Source organism: Nilaparvata lugens, chromosome 2, assembly GCF_014356525.2.
Source record: "Nilaparvata lugens isolate BPH chromosome 2, ASM1435652v1, whole genome shotgun sequence".
Classification (NCBI taxonomy): Eukaryota; Metazoa; Arthropoda; class Insecta; order Hemiptera; family Delphacidae; genus Nilaparvata; species Nilaparvata lugens.
Window position 1 is genome coordinate 21,369,782 of NC_052505.1, and position 10,610 is coordinate 21,380,391.

The following is a 10,610-nucleotide window of genomic DNA, read 5'->3' on the forward strand; positions in this document are numbered from 1 at the left end:
TCACGTTATAATGGTAGTATTTGATTAGCAATGGTGCAATAGTTATCCTTGTCTATAAACAAAGCAATAATAGCACAAAGTAAAAAACACTTTACTAAGAAAGAATAAGATAAGATTTATTTACAACATTTAAGTAACATTTTACAATCAGTACTTATATTAATGTAATACTTTACATAATACATAATTTTGTATAAGTATGTAGTAGTACGTAAATTAATAGGCACTACTGGCATAAGTGAAACTTGTTCGCCAGCAGTGAAATACAAAATATTATAACATGAATCAAGGAAGGATCCTTCTACTGTAGCAATAGTGAAGTCACAGCTAAAGTGAGGTCCACGTTATAATGACAGTATTTGATAAACATTGCTGTTGCTATCCTTGCCTATTATTCGACAAAGTAGATAGCGCTTTCCTTTTCTAGCTCCGCAACGTTGCCAGAGCTTTACATAGTTACACTCATCATTCATATATTCATCAACAAATGAAGGTGATTGCAATCAATAGAGAACATTTATTTTTCATTCCATTATAACGGTATTATTATTAAGTTATAATATACCGTAAGATATAAGTTATTATTTTCATCAGAAAATTCTCATTATAAACAAAAACCATGAACCCCAAATTTTCATTCATGGAGCACCTGCGCTATCAATTATGTCACGGAATCATTTGGAGAAAGCTCTGTTTGGTTAGGCTTTTATAGCTGTGTAACAGTTTAATCACAAATTGAATAAATTGTTTGATTATGAAATAAAAATTGATTGATCAAAAAGAATGATAGTAGACCTATAACCATCCTTGGTAAAATCAGAATCTTAATTATTGTAAATTGCAAGTTGATCAATTCATTAAGCCGTGTCCACACTGAACATGTTCGAGTTATGTGTTCGGCAAACATGTATGTCGAGAGTCTCAGGGACAAACATATTGAAAAGTTTGGACATTCATTGTTTGTCAAACGAAAATTACTGTTTTTCCAAACATTTTCAGTGTTTGCTGTAAAACATAAACCTGTTCTCCCCACTTACAAATATTTTGTTTGGTGACGCGTCCACACTGGCCACGGGCAAACATTGTTTGTCAAACATAATAAAATTTGCCCAAACTGTTTCAACAAACATATTTGTCGAACATTTGTTCATTGTGGACACGGCTTTAGTTCATACTTGATAATGTGTCAATTGTGCATTTCCTATCCCGTACATGCATAAGTCAATTCCTCCCTTTATGTATATTTCAAACTTCAATTGGATGTATATTTTAATATTTGTTGATTTCCATTTCAGGACTAGCAACTTGGGGCAAAAGAGTTGGGAAAAAATGGGACCAACTGAAAAGAAGCGACAGTTCTGAGCTGTTGGCTGTTTCACCAGGGAGAAAACGTCACTGGTCACCAAACAGCACCAACACCAACACCAACACCAAAGCAGGCACTCAACAAGCCACTGGGCCGAACACCACTCAAGCAAGATCGAGGCGTGTCTCTCGTGTTGAATCTTTGAGAAATCTGTTCGCAAGAGGCGCGAATTCACCCACATCCTCCGGGGCGAGCAAGCAGCAGCAGACTGAAACCATAGCGCGCAACGCCAAAGAACTGGGAAGTGATTGGGTGAAGGAAGAATGCCAGAAAGGCTTGTCAGATTTGTATGAATTGAATGAACTGATCAGCAGTGTAGGTAAATCGAATGGATCAGACGAGAACACTAGAGAATCGAAAGGACTTAAGACTAGGAAACGTGCGCTCACCGAACCTCTTGAAGAAAATCCACTGGAAGAACAATGCCTTCTGGAGTATTTGCTTAGTCATCATTCCAGTCTTGCAGCTAGCAAAGGATCCGAAACTTCTCTGAAACTACTCAGCTATGATGATCTCCTCACCACTTTCAAAGAGTTGACCCAACAAGAGCAGATTGAATTCTTGAAAAACTCCACCACATCTCTGAATGACTGGGAAACGACTGGGAATTTTGATGAACCGAAACCCAAGTTGTCAGTGCTACCCGAAGAAAGTATTCCTGCTCCAAAAAGCGGAAGGAATACGGTGAGAAAGCGGCTCATGTGTCTCGGAGGAGGGAAGAGTTTCAGTCGAGGTAACAGTTTCGAGGAGTTGCAGAGACGCCCGAAAACAGAGGTGAAACCGAGACCTGATTCGACCCCTGTGTCACAGATTGACAACCTGTGTTCCTTGCTCAACAATCTGCTCGTTGTGAGAGCAGATGAAAGCGGATACGAGAGCGATTCTACGAGGACCGGATCAGATTCTCCGAGAGGTTCCATAAAATCGACGACTTCTGATCTACTGCCTTTGTCGAGGAGGGTTGTGACAAGGACGGGCTCCAATACTTCATCTATAATCGAAGTAGATGGCTGTATTCGGGGTATATCTGAATCCGAAGACAGTGCTGAGTCTCCTCAGAACAACACTGATAATGATATTCCAAATGGAGTTCACAAAGCTTCAAACAGTCCACAAAAAGAGGTTATTACAAATTCAAACAGTCGCAAATCTTCCCCTAGCAGAATTTCCAAAAGCGAACCTGACGAGGAGAAGCTATCCTTCTCCAGAAAAAGAAACTCAAAAATTAATATCGGTATTAGAAGAGGTGATGTGAAGTCAGTGGGACTCAATTTGGCTTATAAGAGGAGTTTATCCAGCACTAACAGCCTGGATGAGAACAGAATTGACGAGGAAGAGAAGGACTCAGCGCAGATTGAGTCTCTTGTGTGCAATAGGTGTAAGCCACCAAAGGAGACTAACGAGGAGAATGGTCGTCTGAGCTTCTATCAGCGCATCATGGGAGGCAGGGCATTCTCAAATTCGGTGCCATCTAAATCGAGTGTAATAGAGGATAAACAGTTCAAGTGCATGCGGTTCAACAAGGACCACACCGGAGAGTTGGGTGTCTACATTGAGAGGAAAGATCCAGCCGCCAAGAGCTCTTGCTACATTATTTCTTATATTGAGCCTGGTGGAGTCTTACACAGGTCAGTCTCCTTATCCATAATATTTTATGTAAAACTAAAATTTACAAACCAGTCGAAATTCCAACTAAGAATCAAATATTTTATTGTTCCATTTCCATGAAATATATACATATACATAATAAATATATAAATATATACATAATATATACATACAATATGATATTCAACAATAGACATTAACATTATTTACTATAATGGAAATGAAAATCACCACCAGCAAAAGTACAACTTGCTCGCTGGTAAACTTTAAATTTCAAAATAATTGAATATTTAGCAAAAAAGAAAGATAAAATAAACCTCAAGTTTAGTAAATAATATTACATAAGATGTGCTGTGATTTTACCACTGAAAGGAACAGATTCTTGTAAGGTATAATATAACATATTATTTATTTTCTCAACAAAACACAAATCACTCAAATAATTGAGAGAAGCCAATTTCCTAAATGTTCCCAATTAATTTTAGTTGGTAATGTGTTTAAACTATCATCCTAATTAAATAGCATTAAACATACTTATGGCTCAAATGCCAAATCTAGATTTTTACTTTTGTTTCATCTAACTTCCATCAGTTTTTTGTGAAAATCCAAGTTTTATAAACTTTGTAGGTCGTAAAACGTAGCAAAAACAAGATAGAACTTATTAAGTTGGATTATAGTTTCAATAGGAGCATTAAAATGTTTTCCGAATATTTGCTCAAATTTTACTGAATTTATATTGGAATGTGAACAAATTTAGATATACAAGTCGATACAAAATATCATTTCCGACAGAAAATTTTCATGTATTCCCTGCACACACACTCTTCGGTTTTGGTTCGTACGATATTTTGCCGTCCTCATGAATTCTATCAGATCAAACGGAACTTGACAAACAGCTCGTTTGAAATCATCTGCTTACAGTAATCCAAAAGAATTTTGAAGTTTGAAGAAGTACGGAAAAATATCATACGAGCGAAAATCGATATGTGTAGCTAGCCTTATAGGTTCTTAAATTACTTTCAACACAAAAACAATATAACTGATCACAAAAAACCAAGTAGAGAAAATTGGTAATAAGTATTTCTAAGTTGAATTTTTTTGTTTCAAATACTGTGGTGTTCTGCTTGTACACCACCATGGTGTTAAAGTACACTGTTTCGCAGGACTTCCCAAATATTGATAATAATATTTTATTTTCAACAAAAAGTATAGAAACAATGTTATCCTATCCTATCCAATCTTATCCTATCTTATTTTTAATTTATATAAATGATCTTCTCAGTTTAAATATTCAAAGCGGTTCTCTATACTCATTTGCAGATGATACAGTTGCTTTGTTTCATTGCTCAAGCTGGTCTGATGCTTGTACGTTGGCCAATAATGGTTTATCTGTGATAAAAGAATGGTTGGATGATAATCTGGTGTCTATAAATGTTGCCAAGACTGTTGTTATCCCCTTTTCGCTAACTTCTGCAGGTTCACCAACTGTTTTTGAAGATTGCAATATTGTTATCCACAACACTGGTTGCAACCAGCATAATCAGTGTACTTGTGTTCGACTGGAGTTTCAGGAGAAAGCTAGATATTTAGGTATCATGATAGATAAGCACCTGCGCTGGGAAAGTCATATATCTTATCTGTATTCAAAAATGAAAAGGTTAATTTATAAATTTGTACAGCTAAGACATGTCTTACCTCTTCATCAAATAAGAATGGTATTTTTAGCATTGATAGAGTCCATTGTGAGTTATGGAATCATAGGTTGGGGTAACTGTGGTGCCTCCATTATGAAACCGTTAATCATACTTCACAAGATTATAAAAATGTGTTTGAGGAAACTAACAAGATACCCTACTGATGGCCTGTACCGGGAATTTTCAGTCTTTACAATACCCAAGCTATATGAATTCAACCTATTAAAGTTTGTTTATTTGAAACCTCATGCTTTTCCTGTGGCTGTACCACACAACTATGCAACTCGAAGGCAAGTGAGGTTGCCCCTGGAGGAGCATCGTTTCAGGACTTCTGCAGCTGCATGTCATGCTTCTGCCAGGAGACCTCGTTTATTCAATGAGCTTCCTCTTTCAATTTCAGGCATTCCAAACTTCAATAAGTTTAAAAATTGTTTAAAATCTTTTATCAATCTGAGACAAGATTGATTCATTCCCTGTCAGTATTTCGATTCATTTCCTATTAGCTGTTTGTTTTATATTTACTTTCATTTTCATCTTATCATGTTTGCTTTTGGTTAATTTGTTTTTTTTTTTTTGCTTTCAAAGTAATTAATGCAAGTTATTATGAGTTCTATGATGTACTGGGTACTATTTTGAATATTATTCTCATTGGAGCATATTTGTGTACATATTTTTCCATTATATTTCCCGTTTGTCTGTAATTTATTCTTCTCTTGTGTTTCATTATTTGAATTAATGTATATATAAATTTGCAATGTATAAAGAAGGACTCCTAGAGGAATAATTTTATTCTGTTTTGTAACTGAAAGATCTTTGTGTTTATATAATTTTTGTTTTCTTATCAATTTGGATTTCTTATTTTTTATTCTTATTTTGTATGATTAAAACTTTATTATTTAGTTACTGCATCAATAAATTACGTAATCTAGTTAATTATAGTTTGAAAATTGTATTTATTTATTTATCTTTCACACTTTGATGATGATGATTTCTATTATTTTGTTCATTTATTATTTCTATGTAATAAGGTAATTGCTCTTACGACTCATCCCTCAGCACAAGCTTATGCTTAAAGAGGGATGGACCTTTTTTCATTGATTTGTATAAGTTTATTAGTACAAGATTTTGCAGTATTGTATATTATTATTGTGTTTGATATGATTGGTTGATAAAATTTATTTATTTATTTATAATGTAATACAGTTGAAAAACGTCACAGATAAATATTATTACAATAACAGAAAATATCGGTCATAAAATAAAAATATAAATCTCAGTACCCTTTTGATTTATTATAAAGGTAGCCCTAAAGAAGTAATACAATAGAACTCCAATAACATTCAACAATTTATGAAATTTGCAAATTTATGATAATAATTTTTCTCACTCTAACAAGAATTATTCGTCAACATCATAGAAAGCCTTCTTATTAAGAAAAGAATATAGTTTTATTTTAAATTGTTTTTCCTCAACAATTCCTCTCAAATCAGCAGACGTTTAGCAAAAAAACCTTTGTCCCCTATAAGTATTGCTTTTACAATGTTTACAAGTTTGTGTTGTTTCTTCAATGGTTCCAAATTTTCTTAACTTAATATTATTCGTTACAAGTGGTAATTGAGTGGAATATTTCTAATCAATTTATTAATTCAAGCCATCTAAATACAAAATTTATAGTTTTCATGTTTATTTTGGACTAGAATTTTATAAAAATTGTACACAAGAAATTCTAACCTTATAAGGTTGGAATTAGTAACATGTAACCTTATAAGGTTCCAACCTCATAAGGTTAAAATTTCACGTGTACAATTTTTATAAAATTTCACTCCAAAATAAACATGAAAACTATGAATTTCTTATTTAGATGACTTGAATAAATAAATTGATTAGAAATATTCCACTCAATTACCACTTGTAACGAATCATATTGAGTTAAGAAAATTTGGAACCATTGAAGAAACAACACAAACTTGTAAACATTGTAAAAGCAATACTTATAGGTGACAAAGGCTTTTTTGCTAAACTTGTACTTTGTCACCTATAAATTAGGAAGAAAAATATCACAAGGACTACTGTAGCTTATTATTTTATCTACCAATGTTATTACATTAGTGTCATTTGCATTGTAAAAAAATAAATAGACCTTTTCATGTGGTAATCGACGCGTTTGACCCGTTTCTAACAATGACAAATTGTATTTTTCAGAGATGGTCGATTCAAGATCGGCGACGAAATCGTGAAAGTGAACGGATGCCGGTTACGCGGCCTGACCATCCAGGAAGCGCGAACGACGCTGCGCAGTGCTCCAAACCAAGTGGAAATAGTCATCTGTCGAGATCCTGAGGCTGCCAAGTCACATGACAGCAAGACAATTAGCCGGAAACCGCCGACAGGATTGTCTGGTCCGGTAGCGAACTCTCGAGTATCACCACCGCCAATTGGATTGTCTGGTGTCAACTCCAAGTATGACAGGGTGTCACAGTATCATCGGCAGGTGTCCATGCCAGAGATCAAGATTGAGAAGAAGTCTGGTGATACCGGGAAATCGGTAACTGATAAAAGGTCTAGTGATGTCGGGAAGCTGCCAACTGTCACCGGCGAAAAACGATCTGATGTCGGGAAGCTGCCAATGATCACCAACGAAAAAAGGCCCGGTGATGTCGCAAAACCTCAGAAGCCGGTCACTGGAATGCGGAAGTTCTCGTGTCAACTGGACAGCATCTCGCCGCGACGCCGTTCAGACGCGGCGACTGCTGTCGCTCCACGTCGGATGAGTCAGACGCCGCGACCCAAGTCGCTGACGTTGGCGATGTTCACGGTGACCCTCCACAAGGGCCCTGGACACAAATCGCTTGGATTCAGCATAGTCGGCGGCCAGGACTCGCCCAAGGGCAGCCTCGGCATATTTGTCAAGACCATCTTCCAGTCGGGGCAGGCGGCTGAGAACGGCAATCTACGCGAAGGTAGGTTCAAGTTTCAAGAGTAGAATGATTTCTTCAATGTTGTTTTCCATCACGAACTGCTTATTAATCACTTTTTGCTATTCAATAGTACCAAGGATGTACCAAGGATTTGGCCAAAGAAACTACATATATTAGGGACCAAAAATTTACAATTCAATACTAAGTAACATTAGGGAAGAATTCAGTAGACCCAAGTTCAAGGAAAGTTTATTTTGCTGGTTACTGTAGTTTATATTAGAGTAGAAAATTGTAAAAATTTAGTTAGCTGTGATTATCGAAACTATTTATTCTTCATTCTTTCTCTTTATCAGTTTTTCATTTTTTGAAATTAACTTTCTAATTATTATATGGAATATTAATATTTATCAATACTTATTATTTAGCGTATGGCAGATACACAACACATATAAAACTCATGAGTCTCAAATGCCTACATATACACTGTATATTTCTAATTCTTTGAGATGTTGAGTAGTTTTCGGTCAGGAGAACATAAGTTTGTCTGACCGCCATTATATGCTAGTCCATTCAGCGTTACCCAATGTGCACCGTATAGGCGAACTAGCGTTACACATATTTAAGTAAAAAATCTTATTGTTGGAACAATTTTTAGGTTAAAGAAGGTATATTGGTATTATTTATCTTCTAATTTCATAATTTTGTTTGTATTATAAATTTTTACTAGTTTCATTATAAAAAACTTTAATCCTACATCACTGAATGAAGTTTGTAAATACTAATAACATGCAACAAGCAACTAATAACTTATACCCAAACACATAGGCATATCATTTATAGTAGGGTGTATAATCCATTGAATCATCTATGCCTATTAAGAAATTATTCAAAGCATAAAAATTCATTGTTTTAATTGTATTAAATGTTATAGTATTCCAATTTGTATTGTAATTGTTTTTGATGAATAAACTTTTTCCAATAAATGAATTAACGTCAAGACAACCAGGAAGATGGCGGACCTGCCAAAAGATCTCGTTGTCACAGTGAGTGATTAATTCATTTATTGTAAAAGAATCTGACTGCTAGTCGTTCTTTTTAATAGCAAAAAGTGATTTAATAGAATGACATTCCTCATTTCATGACGTGGAGAAGTTTGGTTATATTGGTTGCACCAAAAAGATGCAAAAAATTGTGGGTGTGAAACATGGTTGTTAGTTATTGGAGTTTTTTTCAGTTATCGCTCCATGGTGGAGTGGCGAAGGTATAGTGAGGTCCACGTTATAATGGCAGTGTTTGATTAGCAATGGTATTGCTATCCTTGTCAATCATTTAGCAAAGCGGATAGCGCTATCTCTTTCTTGCTTTGCTCTGTTGCCAGATCGTCTTTTAACTATGTAGAATTAATAATTAGTTAACAAAATATTTCGTCTTAATTATGAAAATTCATTATGAAATTATTGAAAAACATGATTTCTTGCTTTGTAAAATATAATTTATTATTTTAAACTGGAATGAACAGTTAATATTACATCAATAAACCTGTATCACAGAATAAGTACAGAATGGAAACTTGTAATGAATCGCCTATCTAACCAATGCTTACATGACGCCAATACTAAACACGTCGAGTGACCTTGGGAAGTTCCAATCCTGGTCTTCTGATTGGCTCGTGGCAGTGAATGAGATCAATTGATCCGGATCATTAAAGTGATCCGAACCTACCATCAATACTATTACAATGCGGCGCTTTCTAACAAGATGGCGGATTTTAGCGTCAGGGTACTAGCCAAGTTTCCATACTGTATGTATACTGTGCCTGTATAAGCTACTTAATTGGAACTTTTCTACTCGACAGGAGATGAGATAATAGCAGTGAATGGAACTACTTTGCAAGGGTTGACACATTCAGAGGCGATTGCTGTCTTCAAAGAAATAAAGAGTGGTCCTGTCATGCTGCATATTGGCAGACGAGATCAACTACAGAAGAGGTACTCTATTAAAATGATAATTTTTTTAAAAATGTCATTACCTATTGATAATAATAAATCATTTTATTTGTACACGGTATAACCATACAATACAAAAGGTTTATTTTTACTTAAGGTGAAAGTTATATCGCAACAAATAAAAATTCCTTCATCGGTGGTATGTTTGGTGCTTGAATTTGCTGTTTTCTACTTATCAACGAGAGATGTTGAAATCCTTATTACTTCAAATTGATAATAATACTTCATTGGATTCAATAGATTGGGAGTCATGAGGTTACCTTTCATTTTTATGTTCAATTGTCTGCTTTTTGTAAAGTCGAACATACATTTATCCTCAACTTATGACAACATTTACTCTTATAACACAAGGAATAAATCGAATCTAAAGAATAAATACTGCTCTTACAAATCCATCTTTCTACTGTCAAATTAAAGTGAATCCATCTTTCTACTGTCAAATTAAAGTGAATCCATATTTCTACTGTCAAATTAAAGTGAATCCGGTTTGCTTTCCACCCGACAGTTAAGAAAAATTTCACAAATTTTCTATGTGCTGTACAAACCTGCAGGCGTTGCTTTTTAAGTGTGCTCTCCGAGAATATCTATAGTAAATTTAGTACGAACAAGCATTCCAAAAATGGCTATAGATATTCTCAGACCTATATCACTTGGGGTATCAACATCATCAATATCGGTGCAGTTCTCTTAGGAAAATTCGATTTCCACTGACATTAAGTTCCCACGAGCGTGAAAGAAAACTTTTAAGTTTATGCTTGTTTAAGACTAGAGAATACTCATTGGGCAAGTTGATAACCTCTTTAAAGTCTCCTTCACTATCAATATCAATTATGTGTATGCAAATTTCACCACTATCAGGAAATGTGACATTGGTTACAGTAAACCAATCGTAAGCCAAATGGTCAAAACCCCAATTTGCTTGCGGGTCTGCATCAATTGAAAATTCATTAAAGCTTGTGCAATCGAAATAAGCACTCATTTTATCGTCTTATCAGTTCAAACGTTTCAAAGCAAATGA

General features: G+C 34.9%; 1 protein-coding gene across 2 annotated transcripts in view; it reads left to right on the forward strand.

Annotated features, from left to right (window-relative positions):
• Positions 1–9,671, forward strand: part of LOC111046132 — an 89,540-nt gene extending 79,869 nt beyond the window's left edge. For both annotated transcript variants that reach the window (XM_039420773.1, XM_039420772.1), the window contains 3 exons: positions 1,296–2,994; positions 6,871–7,628; positions 9,442–9,671. In XM_039420773.1, the coding sequence (XP_039276707.1) occupies positions 1,296–2,994; positions 6,871–7,628; positions 9,442–9,656 (2,672 nt within the window). In that variant the 3' untranslated portion in view covers positions 9,657–9,671. The remainder of the gene's footprint in view (positions 1–1,295; positions 2,995–6,870; positions 7,629–9,441) is intronic.
• Positions 9,672–10,610: the final 939 nt, after the last annotated feature.